Source organism: Furipterus horrens, unplaced genomic scaffold (genome assembly GCF_987537825.1).
Source record: "Furipterus horrens unplaced genomic scaffold, mFurHor1.1.pri manual_scaffold_3, whole genome shotgun sequence".
NCBI classification, from domain to species: Eukaryota; Metazoa; Chordata; class Mammalia; order Chiroptera; family Furipteridae; genus Furipterus; species Furipterus horrens.
Window position 1 is genome coordinate 30291538 of NW_028327173.1, and position 24089 is coordinate 30315626.

At 51.7% G+C, this 24089-nt stretch overlaps 1 protein-coding gene across 3 annotated transcripts in view; it reads left to right on the forward strand.

The window, feature by feature from the left end:
- Positions 1 to 22031, forward strand: part of RNF220 (ring finger protein 220) — a 225132-nt gene extending 203101 nt beyond the window's left edge. Inside the window, exons 1-11 of one of the 3 annotated variants that reach the window (XM_090269322.1) lie at positions 3050 to 3301; positions 3435 to 3477; positions 6771 to 6892; positions 7253 to 7385; positions 15361 to 15457; positions 15645 to 15731; positions 15861 to 15916; positions 16051 to 16129; positions 19996 to 20104; positions 20249 to 20323; positions 21033 to 22031. In XM_090269322.1, the coding sequence (XP_090125448.1) occupies positions 3248 to 3301; positions 3435 to 3477; positions 6771 to 6892; positions 7253 to 7385; positions 15361 to 15457; positions 15645 to 15731; positions 15861 to 15916; positions 16051 to 16129; positions 19996 to 20104; positions 20249 to 20323; positions 21033 to 21104 (927 nt within the window). In that variant the 5' untranslated portion in view covers positions 3050 to 3247 and the 3' untranslated portion in view covers positions 21105 to 22031. Of the gene's footprint in view, positions 1 to 3049; positions 3302 to 3434; positions 3478 to 6770; positions 6893 to 7252; positions 7386 to 15360; positions 15458 to 15644; positions 15732 to 15860; positions 15917 to 16050; positions 16130 to 19995; positions 20105 to 20248; positions 20324 to 21032 lie in introns of those variants that run through there. The other 2 variants (XM_090269320.1, XM_090269321.1) reach the window with 2 other exon arrangements.
- The last annotated feature ends 2058 nt before the right edge of the window (positions 22032 to 24089 follow it).

Consider the following 24089-nt stretch of genomic DNA (forward strand, 5'->3'; position numbering starts at 1 on the left):
ATGTCCCTCCATGAATCCTATAGGGTATGCTTGCCAAGTTAATGCTAACTACTTCCTGGCTATGCCATTCCTTTCTTCCCTCTGCATAATATACATACTGTTTCTTCTCACAGGACTATTTACCACCCCAATTTTTATTTATCCTTCAACAACCTGCCCAAATCCCATCACCTCCAGGAAAACTTACTGGATTAGCTATCTCTTCTCATGACCCTATTGTGTCCATGTTATTGCTTTTATCATCTTATGTTGTGATCACCCCTTTAGGTATGTTTCAGTTATCTACTGGCTTATAAAAAACCCTCCCAAAACTTAGTGGCTTAACACAACTTATCATATCTCCTAATTCTGTTGGTTGACTAGGCCTTTACTTACTCATGCAGCTCATTCATCTGGAGGACTGGCTGGGCTGGAAAGTCCAAAATGTCCTCACCACGTACCTGGAAGATCAGAGGGACCTTGGTTCTCTTCCACATGGCCTCTTATCCTCCACTAGGTTAGATCAGCTTCCTTCCTTGGCAATCTCAGGGAAATGTCACACCAAGAAGGCAGAGGACAAAGCTACAAGGCATGTTGAGGCCCAGACTTTGGAATTCACACATCACTTGGCAAAACGTCACAAAGCTAACCTATGATCAAGGGATGAGGAGATGTAGCTCTTGATAGGAGCTGGTGCAAAGAATTGTGGCCACGTTTACTGTATAACAATGAGTCTGATTCTTCCACTAGACTCGGAGTCCTTCCAAGGCAAGGACCTTGTCTTATCCTCCTTTACTCATTTCCTTTACTCAAACATTTATCTATACTCACTCATGCTTAGCCCAGTGTCCTTTCCTTCAAGGGACTAGATTTGCAAATAGATCATTATAACCCAGCTTTTTAAGTGCTATGACAGGGGTATAAATAAGTTTTAGGATCACACAGTGGAGAAAGGAGAAAAATCAGAGTAAGCTTCGCAGAGGTGATGACTGAATAGGATTTCAGAGGACAAGTAGGAGTTCACTTCGGTGAACAAGGAATAAAGGGTACTACAGATCAAGGCAACAGTATGTGCAAAGGGCACAGTGATATAACTCAAAATGATGTATTTGGGGACTTGCTATCAGTTCAGTTTGGTTAGAATGTAAAACACAAGGAAAATTGGTAGGAGATGAAGCTGGAAAGTGCCCTAGGGACTAGCTGGGTATCCCACCCCCTAATCTTACACAATGCCTGGCATGTAGTAGTTGCTCAATTATGTTGGTTTTTTTTTTTTTTAAATCATCAAACTTAACTTCAAAATTAAGGGGTACTGGTTTCTTGTTTGTATTCCCATTTTTTTAGCCCCTGCTGAGTTACTTCATTTTACCTTCATAGCAACTGTAGAAGCTAGGATTCATTGCGCTCCAATTTATTGCTAAGGAAGCAGGTCTAGAGAGAGGAAGTGAATTTTCTAACACATATATCCTTAAGAGTAACAGAGTCAGGATTTGAACTTGAATCTGTCTGGCCCTGAATCCTAGATTGTTTCTCAGCCCTGTGCTGGGCTCAGGGGCTTCCCTCATATACAAATATAATCTTCCTCCCCCTCCTGCTGTTATTTCCTGCATGCTGAACCCTGTGCTGGGTGACTAAATAGAGCTGACCTCCCATGAATAAGGTACAGATACGTAAACAATCAAAATAGACAAGATTAGAGGGAAGCCAAGGTATTGTGAAATCTCAGAGGAGGCAACTAACTCAATCTTGAGAGAAAATGAAGCCTTCCCAGAGTCCTACAGGATAAACAACAGTTAACCAAAAAGGGGCTATGGAGGCATGGAGAATATAATCTAGCCGGGAATCCAGAGCATGGAGTGCTCAAAGAACTCTTCATAGCTCTGCTAAGCTGAGTGTCAGGAGGGCAAAGGAGGAGAGGAGTGCTAGAAAAGTCTGGAGAAGTAGACAGCACAAGTTGGAAAAGGCCTATACGCCGTGTAGCAGACCGTATAGCTGGAGAACCACTGAAGGATTTAAAGAAGGTGGGGAGACAGGGTCAATTTTGAACAATACAAAGATCACAGTGTGTGTACTGTGGAGGATGGGTTATAGAAGAGAAGCTGGAGACCAGAAGGCCAGATGGGAGACAGCTGCAAATTTAGAAAGCTCATAACGTTATGAATTGGAGCAGTAGCATCCAAGATAGGTATAGCCATTGGAGAAACACTCTGGGAGGTTTGCCTATGCCAATTGCTGTGCTGGGCTTAGGTTCACCCATATGATTCACATGACCCATCCCTGGAATGATTGGTATACTGATAAAAATTTGTATGAGCTATATAGAAGGTAGGGATAGAAGTACTCTAACGAGAGGAAAAGATATTTTTCGAAAGATTGAGTAGGAGACACACAGAGGTTATGATTAGTTTTTGTTTTGTTTTTTTTTTAAGATAACTTTTAAAGGTAGACTTTCTGAGATCTAGATAAGGATTATTAAGAATGAAGGAGGTTTGGGTCAAGCACCACTCTCAAGTTTCTGGTGTGAGCACACCTGAGTGGACAGTGGTATTCTCTTATGAACTGGAAACCAGGAATAAGGCGCCTGTTTGGGGGATGTCTAGTTCCACGTTGACTGCGTGGGTATGCGGCACCTGTGGGAGCTCCAGGTGATGTCCAGCAGACAGCTGAAACGTTGGGAATCCTCTAATAACGGGACTGCTGCCTGAACTGCAACAGGGTGGGGGTAGTACAGTTGGAACACGCGGTAGGACCACCCACGAGTGATCAGGAATTCCGATGCCTCCTCCCCAAAGCATAGCTTGGCTGCCCTAGGACGGCTGCGCGACAGGCGGGACCAAGGGCCGGGGCTCTGGGCGGATGGAGCCCCGGGCAAAAGGGGCGTGGAGCGGGATGGATGGACTCTGCAGTGGCTACCTACAGCGGGTAGGCTTTGCGGGTGGTGGGAGGGATCCCACATCAGACCCCACAGGTTGGTACCCAAGCGCGAGCAGCTGTTCAACTGTTTCCTGGTCGCAGTCAGGCTGCCCACACCCCCATCCTGAACTTTCACCCCGGGCGCGCAACGGCGGCGGTCACGTGACCAGGGCCAACATGGCCGCCGCCGCTGCTGGGAGCTGAAGTGCCGCCGCCGCCGGGCAGCCGGGAGGAATCCGCCCGCATCGCCGCCCTCACCGGCCAGGCGGCCGAGGGGCCCGGAGCGCCGGAAGCCGGGGCTGGGACGGCACCGGGCGGCGGCCACGGGGTCCCTTTAGAGCAGTCCCCGGCGGCTATGCCGAGGGCCCGGAGCGGTCGGCGGAGCAGGGGGGCCGGAGGGAGGGAGGAAGTAGGTTTGTTTACGGGCTGTTTGGGGCGGGACAGGCCTGGATGGGGGTTGGTGATCGGGCAGGGGCCAGGACTCCAGGCCGCGGCTCATGCTCTCTTCTCTTTTTTCGCATCTGCCCGGGATCTTCCCCTAGACCTTCCTGCGAGTGCGAGCCAACCGGCAAACCCGACTGAATGGTGAGTCTTGCCCAGCCCCTCCCTCCGCCCCACCCCCGGCCTCCTCCCTCCTTCGCTGCCTGTAGCTCTTGGCTTTGCCTGGGTCTCTTCGACATTAGGGCCCATTGGCTTCCTCGCAGTCACAGCGCCTGAGTAAGTGCCAACCAAGGTGGCTGCCCTCAGTTTCCCCGTCTGTCTAATGGAGATTATGGTTCCCAGCTCTCACCCAAGCCTCTCTAAAGGCCTTGAAGAACCCTGGGGGGCAATAAGTACCAGAGAATGAGGAACAAGCTACACAATTCCACTCGGGAGCTCAGCTTTGAATTTGCAAACTGCTGGGCCCTCACTGTACAAGCCGGCAGGGTGCTGAGAATGTTTTTCTTCCAGTTTTTAATCAGTGCCCAGTAGTATGAATACAGCCCCTCTGCTGAGACTTGACAATGCAATGAGATCTGGAGTTCCCACGGCAACAGGAACTAACTCATCCCAGGGCTCTTTGAGTTATCAGTCGGCCCACATTTCACAAAGGTGATCAGCGTGGGCTCCACAGCTCTTAGAGGCCTTCGCTGAAAGCTCACCGTGTATGCAGTACCTGACAGCCCCCCTTTTGGATTCAGGCCTCGGAGCATCCCTATTTGCCGAACACAATTGAATGATTCTGGCTTTTTGTGCTGACTGGGGTGTGGTATGTCTGGGGGTTGGCTGTAAGAGGCTTAGGGTCTCTGGGCCAGCTGGTAAATGATCCCCAACTCCTGCCACTTCGTTTCTGCTGCCAGGCTGAGCCTCGTTCTGGGAAAGAGAATGCATTCATTATGGGCTGGCACCATGTTCAGCATCATCGTAACACTTCTGAGAGGCGAGTGTTAACACACTTTTTGTAGATAAGGAAACTGAGGCTGGGAGAGGTGACAGTGATTCATTTAAAATCACACAACTGGGGTGTGACTGAGGCATGATTTCAACTGAAGTTTGTTTACCTCCCAAGCCTGGGCTTCTCTAACCATGTCATGCTACCTCTATGGCAAACCCTTTGACTACCTACTTAGGTTCGCCTCTGGGTAGGAAGCAAAGCTTTCCCATCCGCACTTTGGTTGGTTATTTTGGCGAGAAGATAGCAAAGCCTGCTTTGTTTATCTGAGAATTCCCAGGTGATGTTTAATCCATCAGGGTGCTTTGCAGGAGATACAAGGGTCTTCTAGTCTGGGTAGCCTGGGCAAGAGAGCATCCAGTATTGTGCCCTTTTTGGCAATTCTGTGAGATTCATTTCCTTATTCAGCCATCAAACAGTGTTTATCACAGTCCCCTTTTTACTAGGAAGGCACTTCCTTGGGCCCTAGGCAGGACAGATGAGGAGCCCTTGTATTCTCACACTGCTTCATACAGGCTTCTAGCATGCTCAGGGTCCCTTGCTCCATACCTTTCTGATATCTAGCATCCCTTCCTGAGCCCAGCCCTGGTTCTAAAGCAGCCATTTTCAACTCATGGCATACATAAACTAGTCACTAAAATTCTGCAGCACAGCAAAAGATATATTTTTTGCTACCTAACAAAAAATAGGTATAATATAAATTATTCACACCAGATGACTGTTGTTGTGTTGGCTGTAGTCTTTTTTATTCAACAATCTAAGGGAAAAAGAGGTCAGTGCCCATGACTAAATAGTCAGGTGTTGCATGTTTTAAAACTTCTTATGGCACAGCAGTTGAAAATCATTTCTCTAGAGTGTCAGGGTGGCTTGGACCTGATATTCCAAGGATTAGGGTAGTCAAGGCAGAGGAATTGAGATCTTTGTCCACAAAATCAAGTGGAGCACCAGAATGTGATCACATCTCCTATAGCAAAAGCACAGGAAGTTAAAGAGATGGGCCAGGCTACAGACCAAGGTTTCTCAAACTCCATGCCCAGTCCTAATAGGATAGTGACCTTCCTCTTGGTTTGGGTCTTTCTAGGACTACTGTCTTTTGAAGTTGAAATAGCTCCCTGCCTCAGACCTTCAGCAATCAGGAGCTGGGCCCCAAGTGCATGTTCTTACTGCCCTAGCACATTTATAGGATCAATGTTTGTTGATGCTGAGCAGTCAAAGGGACTCTTAGGACAGGAGAGCATTCTAGGCTATGGTTGCTTATTCTGCCTTTGCCCCTTTTTTGCTACTTGAAAAGTGCCTTGATCTCTCTGAGCCTTCAGTTTCTTCATCTATTAAAATGGATAATGCACCCTGCCTTCAGGATGTAGAATTCAGTGAGCTACTTTGTCTAACGTATTTGGCTCTGAGCCTAACACAGTTGAAGTTCTAAATTATAACAAATCATTTCTCACTTATGTCACCTTTCACCTGTGTCCCCCTGCCTAAACTGCATTCATGAGTTTTCCCTCAGGGTCAGTGCCCATGAAAAAATTCTTCCAGTCCTGCAATGGGCAGCCTTCCCCTCCTTGACGACCTCCTCCTTACCCTCACCCCAGTCTATCTGATCTCACAGTAGCTAACTCCACTTCTGTTGTTGCATCCAGGAATGGGCTAGAGGGAGAAGTCCCTTATTTTGACCCCTTCCTGCTTCAGTGACAGGAGGGCTGCAGAGAGAGATTAGTGAGCTAATTAGAAATGATTGCGTCTCTCAGCATTAATTAGCAGTGCTGTGGGCTTGCAGTGCGCACTCTGGAATTGAGCCCCCTGCGGGACAGCATGGCAGGCAGCCCTCTGCCTCAGGGGCCTGCCAGCCCCTCTGCACTGATTAGAAATGATGGAACAGGTTTGGGGAGGCACAGTAAGGGCTGCCCTCTCGAGGTACTGAGACAGGCTTTCTGACTCACACTCTCTATCTTTATGACTGGGCCTCGGTCTCCTCTTCTGTAAAATGGGACCAGTGAACATATGAAAAGTCCTTCCTGGGATGATAACTAAGACACCTAAGGGCTCTTGGCCCAGGTACAAAGGGGGTTTTACCTGATGAGCAAAAAACAGGCCACATCAGGCCCCTGGAGGGACCTTAGGTTCTAGCCAAGAGATGTTCTCTAAAGTTGTATGTCTTGACACCAAAAGAGCCCATGGTCTTGGCCTTCTCGGGCAATACCTAGCAATATGGAATATCTTTGCTCATTGGACTCCTTAAACTCTGCAGGTAGGGAGGAGGTATGGGTTGAGCTTGAGCCAGCTGTGGCCAGAGTAGATACTTCACTGGCTCAGCTCCAGTCTCCTCTCCAGGTGAGAGCAAGATCAGGCACTGAACAAAGGGGGTAATGGCTGGCAGGAGGTCAGGATGTATCAGCACAGTGACCGTCTGCCTGTTCTGTGCTTTGTTTTCGGTTTTCCCATGCAGCTCGGATTGGGAAAATGAAACGGAGGAAGCAAGATGAAGGGCAGGTATGTCCCCTGTGCAACCGCCCCCTGGCAGGATCGGAGCAGGAGATGAGTAGGCATGTGGAGCATTGCCTTTCTAAGGTAGAGGGGCCATCACCACTTACCTCCCCCACCTCGTCCTCCCGCCCCCCATTCCCCTGAATCTAGCTGCTGACTGCCCCCAGAACTATGGGCTTTGGGGGTCTCCGTGTGGTCTCAGCAGCTTCTCCCTCTCTTCTTTGCTCTATTCTTTCACTCACCCACTCTTCCCCTGGGGCTCCAATGGAAAATGATTGGGAAGAGGTCCAGGTCTTTGACCTCGAGATTGGTTTACTTCACAGGAGCCCCAGAGCTGGGGTTGGCACACCACAGCTGGGGGCCAGGGTGGTGCCTTCCTTGCAGGCCCTGGGGGACATGGAGGGATGGCCTGGGACCCACATGATCCTGCTCTGCTCTTCACAGAGGGAAGGCTCCTGCATGGCTGAGGATGATGCCGTGGACATCGAGCATGAAAACAGCAACCGCTTTGAGGAGTATGAGTGGTGTGGGCAGAAGCGGATACGGGCCACCACTCTCCTGGAAGGTGGTTTCCGAGGTACAGGCAGCTGACACACAGGCAGTGGCACTCTGGTGACTAGCCTGTGCTGGGTATCCATCTGTTGGGAACCAAGAGGCTGGGGCTGGTGACTGGTCCTCCGTCCCACCACCTGGGAACTGCTGCTGTCAGAGCTCCTTTGTGACTGTGCTGCTGCCTGTGATGTGCATATTAAAATGGAAGTATTTGGGTGGGGAAATGGAATTGTGAGGCTGCAAGCTAGGAGTGACGAGGGGGAGCTCTCGGCCTCGGGTGATACATTGAAGGTGACAGCCAAGCCACGTTAGCACCTGCATAAAATATTAAAGGGACGGTTATGCATTTATCACTCCATCCCTCTTAAGGCTGATAAATGAGAATCCAGCAACCTGCTGTACACCTCCAGCACTGGGGGCCCTGAGGGCTTCCAGGCAAACACATTGGATTTTCCTCTTCCTCCTCCTCCTCCTCCTCCTCCTCCCCCACAGCCTCATGTCAGAGAAATCAGTTACAGAGAAGAGAGTGAGTTATGGCAAAATTTGACCTCCCATGAGCTTCACTGGGGAATCTAATTTTAGCTCTGATCCCACCCTCTCTCCCTGGGCCCCTCTGCCCTGAAGCAAGAGGGGCCTGGGCCCAGCTGCTCCCCATTCCCCTTGGGCTCACCCCAGTTGCTACAGAGAGGTCTCCAGGGCCCTGCCCAGCTCCATTGCCCTCCCAGCTTTTTGGAGGGATATGTCAGGACCCAGTGGAAGTCCCCCACACATACCAGGTAGGATAACAAACTGGTTGGGTGCCCAGGGTCAGTGTCCTCTTGTCACACTTTTCTGCCTGGGCAGGGGAAGAGAGAGCTGTCTGCCTCCTGGCCTCCAGCTTTTCTTTCTGTGCTCAAGCACAGCTGGCACTGCAGCTTGTGGTCATTAAGTGAGACAGTAGGCTTCCCATCTGCCTCCAGTTCTCTGGGCATCACCCTTGGGAATACCGCTGTGTCTGGTCTCTGGGGAATCTCGTAGCAGCTGGGGAGATGATCTCTGCTTCTTTGGGGTCCTGGCTGTTGGGCTGGTAGTAAGGCATGGTCTTCACAGTGCTGTCCATTGCAGACTGGCTACATGAAGGGGCTCCGAGCCCAGGTCGGTCATTTGTCTCTGGGCTTCTCTCACATTACCCGAGTGTTTGGGGACAAGCCAAAATATAAATCAGGAAGGTTAATCAGACCAAACTGGTTCCCAAGCCTGTGCACTGAGCTGTAGTATGTTCATTTGCCATTTCACTGTGGTCCTGTGCTAGAGTTGTAGTGTCTGAGGCCCTGGGAGGATGAGCAGCAAAGCCCAGCATCCATGACAAGTATGCAGGGTCAGTTCCGCGATGCTGCTCTGGGTTCGCTCTGTTGACTGCTGCAGATATTCCCATCTTCCATTGCAGTGGCAACTTCTTACGTTTCTTGGCATAGAACTAGACCTGATGGCTTCTGGGCACCAGACGGGGCTTAAGGACGGTAAAGCTGCATAGGACCTGATGATTTGACACAGTATTTCCCCTGTGCTGGGATGCTCTGGCAGAGCAGGCATGAGGGGCCTCTTAGGCCCTGGGTGAGTGTCAGTTTTCCCTGAGTGTTTACACTGTGAGGTTGTTCCTTTCAAGAATTCCTGAGGGGAGTTCAAAGGGGGCTTTTCTTTGAGCGATTTGGAGAGCGAGAATAAGAGTGAGACTTGAAGAGGGAACAGGGGCCAGGGGTGCCTTTATCTGCAGAGAATTGCTCCAGCTTCCCTGATAGAAGCTGCTACCGCCTCTTAAACAGCTTAGTGCAGTCAAAAGACAGGCAGACTTGAAAGGCTGTTTTACAGTGAGATCAGCAGGAGCCACAAGGCAGAGAGCTGGGCTCAGTGGCGCAGAGGAGGCTGAGGCTCCTCAGTGGAGTGGCAGTTGGGGTGGGGGGGACTATCAAAGGAAGCCCTGGTTGATCCTGGCTGCCTCTGCCCTGAAACCCTGTATGCAGAAGCTGACCATCTGTCAGTCTACCCTCCCTGGCCAGGACCAATAGACCCCAACTCTGAGGGGGTTGGGTGTGGCCCTGCCAGGCAGGCTGGTGTCAGTGCATGCATTGATCGCCCGCCGGGCGGGCCGACTGCAAGCCGGGCAGCGCGTGCTTAATGTGATTGAAAGGCAGTTAAAATGGCGGTGACCTTTTCAGGAGGAATTAGATTGCCTGCCAAGACCGGTTAGAGGGAGTGATAACGCTGGCTGAAGAAGCTGCCCAGCCGACTTCAGAGAGAGGGAGCAGAGGCAAGATGAGCAGGCAAGCAGTGAGGCCCATTTAAGGTGCTGTGCGTGCTGACAGAACAGAGATTGCTGTCCTTGTTAGATATGAAAGAACTGAAGAATTGTAGATAAGTTCCTGTATCTGACCACCCCCTACCCCTCCTCTCCAACAAGGGCCTCTTCGTCATCCTCAGCCAAGCTTCCCACCAGGCCCACTGGGAGCTGGCCTGATGGAGCAAATTGGTTGCCTGGAATGTATGCAGCTATGGAGCCAGTGTGCAAGCAGGAGTTTTGGTAGAGACCCTTGGCTGAGGGGAGCAGGTCCTGGAGATGGGACCTGTGGTTACTGAGGGTGAGGTCTACAGCTCAGGCCCAGGAGTGCTGGCAATTGGTACTTCAGGGAAAAATAAAGGACCAGACAGGACAGTTAAGCACTGATATAGGTCCAGCTGGAAATAGATTTTTAAGAGACTAAGGAAATAGGTAAAGATGTCAACAGAGCGATTTGGAAGAAACTTTCAGTCTCTAGGAAACACTGGCCTTCCCAGTTCTAGAAGTCCTGGGCCATTTGTCCTCTCAGAACCTTAGGTTTGCTAACCTGCTGTTTCTCCCACCCAGAGTTATAATTGCATAAAGGTGGCACACCAAGCCTGGTGCTTCACCAACTTCCCTCTAAAACAGCTCAGCACTTAGGGGAAAAAAGACGTCCTTCTAGGGCAGCTGCTGCCACCCTGGACAGAGCAAGGGGCCTCTAGGCTAAAACAGCAGGCCACAGGGGAACTCGAATCATACAGCCCTTGGGGGAACCTACTCCTGCCTATAGTCAAAGGAGATCATTTCCTATCTCTAGTTCCTGGGTTCTGGAGAAGAGATTTAAAATGGTGGGCTTTGATCCCGCCCTGTCTTGGTTGCCAGTGAAAGTTCAATAGCTTTGCGGAGCCTGGAACTCATCATATGACATGGACAGGCTGGAGAGAGGATATGGGAATGTTGGTTTCAGATAAGGTAACATGATGTGGTGGGCATATGAGTGGCAGGATGAAGGAATTTCCCAGGAGAGCACAAAGGAAATGGAAGGTGCTGTGGCTGTATCTTTGAACCCTGAAGGGAAATGCATTGCTAGAATCTAGCATTGAGCCCCTTTGAATCAAACAGGTGGAGGAAGGGGGGGGGGGGGTACTAAGAGAACCAACTGTGCAGGGCCTCAGCCCTGTCCAGATCCTGGCCTAAGAATTGCATCTTTCTCAAGTTCCGGTCATAGCTTTAGGCTGGTTCCAAGTAGTCTGGATGAGCTGACATAGAGCGGACAGGCAGGGCAGCTTAGATACAGATTTTGTAACTGGCTGTTGCTTGATAAAACTTCACAGCCAGATTATGAGTCAAAGGGGTAAGAGGTATTGTGAGTCCAAGGGCACAGAGAAGAGGCCCTTGCCATAGCTGCTATCTCCTTTGGCATGTTAGTTTCCAAAAGATGGGAGCCCCAGGTGCTAAAAATGTCCCCCAGCACAGTCCTGCAACCTAATCCAATCAGTACCAAGTGCTGGCGCAGCCAAGTGCTAGAGGCAGTCCTGGAATGGAGCGGGTCAGGGCTGCTGCCTTCAGACTCCTCACCACCTTTAGTTATAACTGTTGCCTGGTGGGAGGGGTTGGAGAGGTGGCAAGGAGGAGGACACCTCTGTCCCCTGTGACGACTGACGGGATTTAATCGCCTTTTGGAACACAATTGTTAAGCTGGGACTGAGGGAGTGCAGGCAGAAGGAGCAAGTATCAATGGTTTTAAACGGCGTCTGTCTCTATGCGTCTCTCCTGACGTGAGGCAGTGAAACGCGTTACCGAGGAGGCCCGGAAAGTGGCTAAGTGCGTTTGACACACGCCAACTCCCTGCCTCCACACTGGATAATTGCATTGTCAACTGTTCAGCGAGGTGGCAGGTGACACTGCAAACCAATTGATTGTCCCGCATCGCAGCTCCCCAGACTGTCAGCTCCCCAATCGATGGCGTTTACACAAGACACCGTAACTGCATCTGTAACTAATTCCAGTGTAAAACTCTCCGGAAGCTGCTGCCCCTGACCCCCCTCCCCACTTTGGAAAGCACAGACCTCTGGAGGGGCCCAAGACTTTCCTTTCTCCCTATGCTCTGGTTTTGTTGGGAGCAGTAGGTGAGGAAATCAATGGCTTCTTTTTTGTGGTTTCAGGTTCCAGGACATTACAGCCCCCAGTAAACGGGCGTTTCCAGTTTCTCAATCGATTATCTGATCCATTGATTAAATTAACACTGATTTTTTTTTTTTTTTTTTTTTTTTTATCCTCAATGACCCAGGAAGAAATGAGTTTATGGGAGACGGGTTGTTTTTATAAATTTAGACTTGCCTATTATTCTTGCACTTAACCTTCTCCTTCTCCATCACTTGGCGGGATTTTTTGCATTGCCCACCCTCCCAGGACTGGAACCCACTCTGCTGAGCATTGTTGACCACCAGGCTTAGTTTGCCCAGCCCTTTGTGCCACTTTAAGGTGGGCCAAACCATAGCAAAGGGGCCTCCTTGGTGACTAACGGGTGTACTCTGGGTTATCTTTAAGGTCCTGGGGGCTGGGTCCCTTCCCTGGATAGCAGCAGCAGCAGGAATGGCAGCTTGCCTGTTTTCCCCCGACGCTGCCTGGAACAGGAGCCAGAGTCTTGGAAAGGAGCTGTCTGTGCCATCTTGCCTCTGAGTACTGGCTTGGGATGTTCCAGCAGCTGAGAACATAAAATGACTGTGGAGCCTTCCTCTCAAAGCAGGAGGGTGGGGGCAAGTTGGTGGGGGCGTTGTCTGCATAAAACGGCTTTATGGCCATTTCTTTTTATTATAATTCTGCCAGAAGTCAGCAAGTGACATTTCATTAAGAAAATAAAGTTTAATGTGCTGGGAAGGAGGTTGGAGCAGACTGAGGCAGCCTGTTCTGAACACCTGTGGGGGTAGGGAGAGGCTCCCAACATCTGTCTCCACTGGGGGATGGCGTCAGGGTCAGAGTAAACTGCTCAGACCAGAGATAGGCCTTTTCCTTGAAAAACAAGATATGTCGTGCTCTCTGCCCTGCCTGACTGGTCAGAAGAGCGGAAGTTTGGCTGGGCTAGGAGGGAAGATTATGACCTGAGAGGTTTCTCCAAGCTGCCTGCTTATCAGGCCTTGGCCTTCCTTTGAGCACAGGGCTCCCATGACCGACTGAAGCAGGGGGTGTTGTATGGTGCCTGTTGTGGGCCTGGCCAGCTCTGCTGAATGATGCTGAAATCATGGGAGTGAGTCAGACTTGGGCTTTTAGTTTGGCTAGGGACAGTGACAACACATGGTAATAAATACGATTTTGGAGTTGCACAGGAAGGAGCACCTGTGGAAATATCTGGGGCAGTCCCATCTATACTCAGTGCCTTGAGGGTAGGGATCAGATCTTGAGACACTGTGTCTTCAGTGCCAAGCCAGGCAGAGGGTGAGTTCATTAAAGGTTGAAAGATGTCACTGAGGTATAGTTCATTCAGGAGGTATTAATAGAACAAGTGCTGTGTGCAGGCACTATGAGTTAACAGTAGAAAGCCTGGTTGAGCCAGCCAGACTTGGCGGAATGAGCAGGCATTTGTTTTGTGGACCAGGAGGGACAAGGTTCTGGGCAGAAATAACAGGAGGTACGCAAGCATGGGAGCAAGAGAAAACATGTAGGATTTGGGAAACTACAATAACGATGTTTCACCAGAGCACAAGCCTGGCAGGCAGTCAGCCTGCAAAGGAAAGGACTCCAGGCCACAGGGCTGCTTTAAGTGCCGAGAAGCTGGGGCTTTGTGGTGCCCTGTTTTCTCAGCTTTGCCATGAGTTCTTTGATTTCCTTTATGCCCACCCATAGGCAGGGCTGGCTAAGGCCAGGCTTGAGCTAAGGATGTGATGCTGACTGCTGAACTGTGTGTACTTGGGGGAGGGGGGTTGGCAGGGCTCGGGGGGCACATGCTGTAAGTGAACCTGATAGCTACATTCTGATTGATGGTGGAGTTTGTCTCCCAAACTGTCAGAGGGTTTATAGAGGTGCCACTCACCCACAAGGCAGGAATTGCTTGTCAGGACACCCGGCTGTGAATAGGAGACAGAACTGTAACTTTGTGTTTTCTCAGCTTAATGGCTTGCTGCTGACCTGCCTGCTGCCTCGAGTTTGTTGGTTCCTCTGGTGTGGAGGGCAAATGAGGACTGTCAGGGAGGGGTGGAGCCTTGCAGTGCCCAGCCTTTCTCTCCCCGGTGCTGCTCACCTCTGGGATGGGTGGAACCTTTGTCAGACTAGAGACTGGAGTCATAGAAGGGAGAAGAGAGATTGGAAAGAAAATGCTTTTGAAATGGACTTGAAAGATGGAGAACAGTCCAGATGGAGGGAATAGCATTAGCAAACCTTAAGAGCAGGACATAGAGGGTTATGTTTAAGGTGCATAAGTAGTCTGTTCTTATACATAGGGCTTATAGAGTACAGTGAGGATAAAAGATCCTAATGGATCTGGCTGAGGAGCCAGACTGGATTGTGCACGCAGTGGGGAGCCATAGGCTGTTTTGGAGGTAGGAAAAGAAGGGTCAGAACTGTATGGTAAGCAGGATGAAGAAACAGACAAGATGCTTGGGGATCCATTACAACACTCTTCCCCTGATGAGAGTTTAAGAACCTAAGTGGAAAAAAAGGACAAAAAGAAATTTCCAAGATCGTCAGTCAGAATTCTGAGCTTCTTCCTCACCTCTTTAAGGATTTCTTTGCTGATTCCACTCGTAACAGATTCCATCACTTTCATCTCCTTCTATCCTGGAAGGGCTGCTTTCTGGCTACTGAGAAATGGTCCAAGACCACTAGAAGAAGGCAGGGGTGGAGAAGGAGGAGTACTTTTGTAGCCTCTGACCCTGGGCTATCAGGAAGGGTGGTTATGGGAGTCAGACTGCATAAGTGAGTGGGCCTAGTACAGCTTGAACAGCTCTCCCTCCACACCAAGAGTCTGCCTGGGGCTGGGCCAGTTGAACCTTGGTGGGCTCAGCCGCCTGCCTGGCGCTGCCTCCACCCAGCCTGGTTGCCTTCATGGACTGCTTTGAGAAGCAGGTGTGCATGCGTATCTTCTCATCTGTCCCCTCCTAATCCCTTTATAACTACACTTGTCCAGGAATCTGGGCTGAGTGAGGTGGAGATGAATAATTAATGTCAGGCGCTTCAGACACCAAATATTTGAACAGCTGCCTGGTGTTTTTGCTGGCAAAGACCTGGCAGCCAAAATCAGGACATTGGCTGGGGGTCCCACTGTATGGCTCCGACTGGCCTTAGCTCTCCCCTCTGATGGACTTGTCAGGCTAGACCATGGAACACAGGGAATGCCAAGGTCCTGGGTGGGGTGATCTTGTAAGACCTGAATTTCTCTCCTCTTCCTGCTCTTCTAGACTTGGAAGACAGGTGGACAGCAGGCCTGGGTATCTCCTGAAGACCAGACATAGTATTTGAATAGGCTCCTTTATGAGACCACTTGGAGCAACAAGCCAGTGGCTGAGAAGGATGAATTATGCAGAGTAAAAGAGACTAAAATATCAAAGTCAAGAGCACCTAAGTATCTGGCTGTCTATATTCCAGGTCCAAGTTTCTGTCTGGGCTTTATGTGGCCCAAAACTTGACCCTTTCCTAGAGGCAAACCAAACAGGCACCCTTGGCCTAGTCTTGTTGGCCCCTGGTCCTCTTCATATCCCGCTTCCCACAGGCTCTGGCTTCGTGATGTGCAGCGGCAAAGAGAATCCGGACAGTGATGCTGACTTGGATGTGGATGGAGATGACACTCTGGAGTATGGGAAGCCACAGTATCCTTGGGGCACTGTGGGATAAGGGGGGCTGGTGGGATGGGCCAAAGGGAATAAAAGTAGCAAACACCTCTGGTCCTCACCCTCCACCCCGCCCTCCCCGGGGTCAGTGTCTCAGTTTTGCCAGGATTCAACCCTCAAGGCCTACTGCAGGCTCAGATCCATTTGTCCTTGACCATCATGCCAGATACACAGAGGCTGACATCATCCCATGCACAGGCGAGGAGCCTGGTGAAGCCAAGGAGAGGGAGGCACTCCGGGGCGCAGTCCTAAAGTAAGTGTGGCACAAGCTTGGGAGAGAGATGGGAAGCCCTTGCACAGGGATCAGTCCAGTACCCACCCTCAGGGCTGTCCTTGCTTGTCTTCAGGGCTCACTTTGTTCTTTCTCCTTCCCTCCTTCTAGTGGCGGCCCTCCCAGCACACGCATCACACCTGAGTTCTCTAAGTGGGCCAGTGACGGTAAGTCCTGACCCAGGTTAGGCGTAGTGGGAGAAGGGGGGATAGCCTTTGGGTGGTGGTGACTACTCAGGCCCAATCCCTCGCCTGTGCTGCCCAGTTTGGCCAAAGTATGAGTTGCCTCTCTATCCCAACAGAGATGCCATCTACCAGCAATGGGGAGAGCAGCAAGCAGGAGGCCATGCAGAAGACCTGCAAGAATAGTGACATTGAGAAGTAAGTGGCCGGAGGAAGGTCCCTGGGACAGCAGCTAAGTGGGAAAAGAGCGGCTGCCAGGGCTCCCAGCCCTCCCTTAGTCCTGCAGCCCTGGGCACGCAGCCGACAGGGGAGCCCAGCTGGTGCTAAGCATGACTCTGTGAATTGATCACTGGGCCACAGCCCTGGGAGCCTTGACGGAGGGAAGAGCAGTTTGCCTGCCCGCCTGCCTGCACGCCCGCTACCACAGCCTCCGCCCGGGGAGTGTGATGTATGGCCGCCCAGCCCAGCCGGCACACTTGATTCATCTCCAGTTTCTGTTTCTTAATCGGGAGCTAAATTGGTTTCATTTTTCTTGTCCCGGGTGGTGCTCGCAGTGGGTTTTAGGCAGGAACATTGGGTCTCATCACTTGTGGTTGGAATTTTTGATCTGGGTTCTCTGGCAGAGGAAAAGGGGATCCCTTAGCACTTCACCCAGGGCTGGACAGTCCCTGGCCTGAATCCCCACGAGCCACAAGAACTTGAAATCAGCTGGGCACCTTACTGCTTTTCCAAGCCCAAGCACAGGCCAGTTCTAGCCCCAGGAGTTGGCATTGTCCAGTTCAGGGTGCTTGGAGCTGCTGCCTTTGGCCATTGCTTAACTCCCTACACCCATCCCCTCCCTCCACTGGAGGCTAGGTTGCCTAGGGTTAAAAGGCAGCCTCTTCATTCTAGGACCAGTGTTCCATCTTGCCTCCTGCCAGGAGAGTGGATTGCAGGCCAGTGCAGGGCCGGGTCGGTGGCCCAGGGTCACCTCCCATTTGTTTCCCTCCATTTTGTGTTGTCATAAATTCATTCCAGCCCGTTGTGGTTGATCAGTTTATCTCGGCCGGGGCCGCGAGTGCTGCTGGCATGATGTATGGGCCGCAGCGCAGGGCCCGGCTGCCCATGAATCACCGCAGCTGCTCTGTGTCAGCGCCGGAGTGGGCCGCACGGGTTCGGCGCAACCAGCTTGGGGAGGGGGGAGGAATGACGTATGGATGTTTATTTAATAATTCTCTCCTACTCCAGCTGAGCGGGGCGGGCGGGGCCATAAGGGGCGCCCACCCTCGTCTGAAGGGGCTGCTCATAAATCAGAAAGACAAGATCATTAATCAGGGATGGCGCCCAAGGGGGAGGTGGGGGCCAGAGCCAGTGGCCATCTATGAAGGCATTAACCACCCAAGGCTGGGGGAAGTCGGGATTTCTGTCCCACCTGTGTGACAGGTGGGGCTCTGGAACAAGTTGGGGACTGGCTAAGTCATTGGATCTGGGTCTGCCAAGATTGGGGCCCTTTAGTCCGCATGACTTTTCTCTTCCTTGTACAGAATAGGGTTTCCTGCCCTAGATGGGCTCAGGAGTAGCTCACAACCAACCTAAGTCAGAGGCTGGAGGCAAAGAGGAGAGGCCTGGTATCTGCTGAGCAAATCCAGGATAGGGTGGACTCTGGAGTTAGATGTGGCCTTGGAGCTTTGAGGGATGGAGTGGGAAATGGCTTCATTCTCTCCTGGCCCCATCCTTTTTGCCTTTCCAATTTTAGCTCATTCTCTAGTTTGGGGTTTGATAGTTTCTACTCCGGGGTCAGCTGCCCCGGCTCGATGCCTTAGTTTCCCCATCTCTGAAATAACTACAAAGGACCAGGCAAATGCCCAGTCTGGTCCTTGGAGAGGCTACCCATCTTGTCTCCTTGTCAGAAATTAATAGCTGTCCAGACGGGGATGGTACACATGGCACTGGGCAAAATGCCAGGGGAGGGCAGGTGCTTATAAGAAGAGAAGGGGCGCTGAAGGCTTCCAGAGCTGGAAAGTTGAATGGATGCTCTCTGAGAGTCATCCAGAGCCTTCCTCAGCCACCTGGAGAGAGGCAGGGCAGAGCCATGGACCCATAGAGTGATGGATCTAGAGCACCCCTGGTAAAAGGATACAGCCATCAGAAAGTCACATTGTTGCTAGTATCCTAAGAGAGACAGCTCAGAGATCAAAGTTAGTTGCTGTCTATGGAATGTTACCCACCATCCTCTCTGACAGCCCCCACCATTACCACTGACACTGAACAAGGACAGACCACCTGTAAGCTTTCAAGCTTTCTGAGCCAATTTGTCTATAGACCGCACACTGGCAGAACAGGCCACCCTTGGGAGGTCGTCCTTGCTCATGGCACACTGGTCTTGTGGTTCCACCTCAGACCACTCTTAGCCTACTGATTGAATATATGTTAAAGCTCATTCTTACCCTGTCACAGCCCTTTTCCAACATCCTCAACAGCTTCTCACCACCTGTAAGATAACCTTCACTTTCTTTTGATTGTGGCATCTAAGGTCTTCTCAGATACAATCTCCTCTCCCACTTCAGCATCTTCTGCTCACCACTGGTGAACCTTCCAGCCAGATGGGCCCTTGAGCCTTTGGCCTTTGTTCCTGTGTTCCCTCAGCCTAGAGACCTGTGTCCTCCTGGGTCTAGTCAGTGTAAAATAGTGGTCAGTCACACAGTGATTGGTTGATTGCAGAATCAATCTGCTGGGGTTTAAATCCCATCACCCCATTCTGTGAGCCTTGGGCAAGCTACTTAATGTTTCTGTTCTGCTTTAGTTTCTTTCTGTATAAAATGAGAATATTATAATCTCCTCATGGGGGTTTTGTGAGGTATAAATAAGGTAATTTTCAATCCCTCTGTACAATCCCTGGCATTTAGTAAATGCTTAATAAATTTTAGCTCTTTTATTTGTATTATCATTATTATTCCCTAAGGCCCCTCTCTAGTACCTTCTTTTCTATTCCTCCAGGAAGCATTCTTTTCCTCCTGTGAGCTCCTCTAGGTTTTGTTCACTTATTGTAGGAGAGGTGGGAGGATCACTCCTTGAGATCGTCCTAGCTATTCCTCTATTCAGCATTGCAGCCCAGAGAGTCTTCAAGAGGTTGGAGGGGCCTTCCTGTGCAGTGCATGGACAGTGGTGAGGACTGCTCGGGCGTCTGATGTGCTGGAAGACAGCCAGAAGCCTTTGAGGCAGGCCAGGCCTATACCCCAGGGACCTAGGTTTTGTGGGACTCATCCAGTACCCCCACCTCTCAGTGATATTGCTGTGGTGGAGTCCCATACAGGGGCTGGATGAGCACAGAGGAGGCAGCCACCGGTGGTGGTGCTGGCTGGAGAGTTGGAAAAGGCTTCTGGGGAGAGGTGGGGACAAGGCCTAAACCAGGAGATGGAACTAGGGAGTCAGAGGTAGGGAGGATCCAGAGGAAGCAGAAAGTGCCAAGGCCAAGAGAACAGAAACTGGTGTGTGTGGAGAAACTTAGTATTCCAGTGTGGAAAGAGCTTCAAGTACGTGGCAGGGTGCTGAGTGATTGTGCTGGCGGGGGGGGTGGGGGAGTGGGGGGGTGGACCACGGAGGCCCTTTTAAGCTTTTGAGGAGCTATACTTTGAGGGAGACATTGAACTGTTGGAAACAGAAGTGGTCAAATTTGTAAAATTCTAGTGCTGGGAAAACAGAATGGAATGAGGGGACTGGAGGCAAAGAGGCCATGATGGCGGAGGTGGTGAGAAGGGAAGAGAGTCCAGAGTTTGCTAGGAACTAGATGACCAATTCTGGATGTCAGGGGTAACAGGGATGGTTTCAGGAAGGAATGGTTTCAGAATGATTCCCAGGTACCCTGTTTAGAAATTCACCAGGATAGAGGTGGAGGAACAAGGAGGGTGGGAAGTTCATTTCTGGAATGTGGAGTTTGCACATACAGGATATGGGCAGGTGGGGGGGCAGGGGCATCAGAGAGAGGTTTGTGTGTGTGGTTCTAGAATTCAGCGGAGGTGTGGACGGGAGGTACAGATTAGGGATGCCAGCCTGCTGCCTGCCCAACTATGCTGTCCTCTTTACAGAATAACCGAAGATTCAGCTGTGACCACATTTGAGGCCCTGAAGGCTCGGGTCAGGGAACTTGAACGGCAGCTATCCCGTGGGGACCGTTACAAATGCCTCATCTGCATGGTGAGAGGAAGGGAACCTAACTACGGGTGCCCTTGGTCGGGCTTCAGTGTCCCCTGGGGGTTGGAGAGGGTCTCTGCACTGTGATCTGACCTCTTTAGAGTGCGGGCCTCAGTGTGACCCATTCTCTGCCCACCTCCTCCCTAGGACTCATACTCGATGCCCCTAACGTCCATCCAGTGTTGGCATGTGCACTGCGAGGAGTGCTGGCTGCGGACCCTGGTGAGGTGGCAGGGGGATTGGAGAGTGGGTGGCTGTTTTGGGTGCTGCCTAGATGTCCTTGCCTACGCTTGAGCCTACTATAGGAAAAGGATGAGGAGGGGCCAGGGAGAGCAGGAGCACAGAACACAGCCAGAAATTGAGATACCCCCCTCCCAGGCTCATCATATTCTCCCCCTCCCGCTCTGGGTTCACTGCCTGCTCCCTTCCCCCTGCTCTGAACAGACCCACTGTGTCACACACGTTGGTGAGATCCCTGGTCAGGAGGAGGCTGGGTGTGGGTAAAGCAGGACCAGGGCCTCGGCCCCTCCCCCTCCCATTACTATGCTCCCTCTGCTCCTGCCCCTGTTCCTCAAGCGCGCGGGGAGCAGCCATTAAAATGTCGCCCGGAGACAGCAATAAAAGGCCCGGACGTAGGCTCTGTGTCCTGATCAAAGGCCGCGTGTAATCTCGTTAGGGCCGCAACAGCCACAGCTGGACCCAGCCTTGTTCTCATTACTGGGGCTCCTGCTGCGGGGCTGGCCAGGCGGTTTGATGCTGGCATCCCCCAACACAGGAGTGTGCCTGCCTGCTCACAGAGGCCACCCCTGCACCCCCAGACTAGGCTGGCAGGACCATGGTCCCAGCACACAACTGGTACAGGCTAGGTACTCACATGAGCAAGCATGCGGTACTGTGTTCATAACCAGAGCCTTTCCCGTTCTCCCTGCAGGGTGCCAAGAAGCTCTGCCCTCAGTGCAACACCATCACAGCGCCCGGAGACCTGCGGAGAATCTACTTGTGAGCTAGCCGCCCTGGGCAGGCCTTGTTTCAAGCAGCCCTGCCTGCCTGCCTGCCTCTGTGATGTGACCCTACCCCTTGTACATACTTGCACACAGGTTCCCCATGTACATACATGCGCACTTGCGCGTGCACACACACACAGAAACACACACACACACAGGCCTCTGGAGCCAGAGTGGAGGCTCTGCCTGCTGGTTCCCACCAAAATTGGGGACCAAACCTGTTCCAGGTTCTGTTCCCTCGGTGGGGCAGGTAGGTGTAGGTGAGGTGGGTAGCAGGGCAAGGCTCCTGAGATCCTGCCCGAGACCGACTGACAGACAGACAGACATGCAAACAAGAGACTGAAGCACATGTAATATAGACCGTGTATGTTTACAATGTTGTGTATAAATGGGATAACTCCTCACCTTACCCCTCCACTCCCCTTTGGTTGTAAGATTTTCTTCTTTTTTTAAGAATACCTGGAAGCAGTGCCTCCTTCAGGGCTGGCTGGGGGCTCGGCCCATCCACCTCTTGGGGTGCCTGCCTCTCCCTCTCCCACAATGTCCCTTCCCTCTCCCATGTGCTCGGTGTTCAGTGGTGTATATTTCTTCTCCCAGACATGGGGCACATGCCCCAAGGGACATGGTCCTCTCCTTAGTCTTAGCTCCTGGGGCTCTTTATAAGGAATAGGAGGGGGAGGCACAGAAATGGGAACCGAGCTACAGCAGAGGCTGAGACTGGGGTTGGATGAGGGCGCTCCTAGCTGCCCAGCCTTCTGCCAAGAACCATTCCTGGGATTACAGCTGCTATTCCCAGGGAAAAGTGTCTCCCTGCTCCTCCCCAGGGCCCCATGGTGTGATGCTGTGTCTGTATATTCTATACAAAGGTACTTGTCCTTTCCCTTTGTAAACTACATTTGACATGGATTAAACCAATATAAACAGCTGCTGCCTGTGTGGATGTGTGTAGGGAGGTATGGGTGACGAGGGTAGGGACAGAGGCAGTTAGGGGGTTAATTCCTGGCAGCAATGTAGGAGAAAGGACCTGGCTATGGGTGTGTACAGTGTGGGGTTCGTCTGTGCAGGGACCCTGGAGCACTTCATCTGGGGTGGGGGTGGGGCTGGGGACCTAGACTCCTGACTATTGATGGGTGGGGGCTCCAGGTTAATTCTTTATTGATGTGGAATCGTCAGCTCATTAATCACAGAAGAGGTCAGAGCTTGGGGGTACAGAGGGGATGTAAGCTCTAGCCCCCAGTCTAGGGAGGAGCAGCTATAAGCCTGGGTAAAAACACAAGCCCTAAGCCTCTGTCCCTTTCTCATCCTCTGAAACAAGCCAGGGACCAAGAGTGGACCCACCATCTCAGCATCCTCATGGCCTTTTTCTGTTCTCCAACCCAGTGATCAGTGGCCCATATACATACTGCCTGGAACCTCAAGTAGAAACAGTAGAAACCTCTATAATCCAAGGTGGACCCTCAAGTCAGGCAACTGAGGCTGGGCAGGTGGAGATGGTGCTGTCAGATCGTCATCCCCATGGCTGCCCATTGCCAGTGAGGGACCAGTACCTGGGTGCTTGGTCAGGCAGGTGCTCAAAGGTGCAGATGACTACTCACCCACCACAGAAAGCTTGTTTTGAGAAAGTAAGATTCTAAAATTCAAGACCCTGGAGTATCACCATAACTCCAGACTCCTTTTATTTACAAATCCTCACATGCCAGGTCCCCCCTCTATCTTCTCAAATCCCGTGCCCTACACCAGTCTCTGGGATGCCCACAGTGCATACTACAGAATCAGGTCCAGTTGGCAGCTCCTGCCTCCTGCACCCAATGACAAATTACCCTGGCTGAAGACCAGCGGAGGCCCATCACAGCTCCATGACCAGCTTGATGGCTCCCAATGGCCTGAACACAAGGATCCTGAGACCAGAGATTCTCGGGGAATGGATGTGGCCTGTCCAGGTGGAACAGCCGCAGTGATGCTAAGGGTTTGGAAGACAAGTGGGTAATGCCCAGTTCCCATCAGGCTGGCTCCCTTCAGGTCTCCACTCTCCCCTCTCCCTGCCTTGGACTCTGTAGGTGCTCGATGGCTGGTTACTCCCACCGTGGGGGCCATATGCTCTCTAAGGGCCTGAAGCGCACGGTGCTGTGGGATGCTTGAGCTCCAACTCATGGCACAGGCGGCACTGCCACCTGTTGGCCATGGTGAGGAATGCAGCCACACAGCATAGAAGTCAGCTGCCAACAGTCCCTCGAAGTCCCAGAAGACTGACTCCACGCATATACAGCTCCCAGAGGGTCCATCAGCCCCAAGAATATCAGGGCTCAGCTCCCACCCTGTCAAATTTTCAAAGCTCATCACTGCCCTCCAAGCCCCTTGATCACCCCCGTAAGTGCATTCAATCAATCAATAGTTACTAAATACCTATTATGTGTCAGCACTGTGGAATGATAGAGGATACAGAACTCTTAAGGCTAGAGCCACCACCCCTGCCTAGAGGGGATCCAAGCGGGACTCCATCAGATGAGGAAGTCTGTCATTTCAGCCAAACAGTCCCCTGCCCTGGTGCTGGTCGTCAGGGCTCCTGACTTCACCAACCCCAGCTCCCATGTGGCACTGCCGTCTTCCTTCTGCTCCCCACTCCATCTGCCATTACACACACTTCACAGCTTCCCCTGGGTCCAGTGGCTTCCTGGCCAAGTGTGGCATCCCTGGGCAGGCCCACCACCTCTGCATCCTCAGTTCTCAGCTGGCTTCCACCACAGGCTCCCTGGCAGTGAGGTCAAAGAAGTCTGCATGAAGTGCCAAGTGGCATCCATGGGGATGGTGCTTCATGCTGTGGGGCTTTGCCCTTCTGGGCCTTGGAGCAGAGACCACAGCCTCTGTCCCAGCCTGAGCCTACCCTCTGGCACCTCCTCACAAAGCTCACTTTCCATTCAAGGAGTCAGAATTCAACCCTGGGGCTCACTACCAACCCCCACCCCCACCTGATTAACCCTATCAGC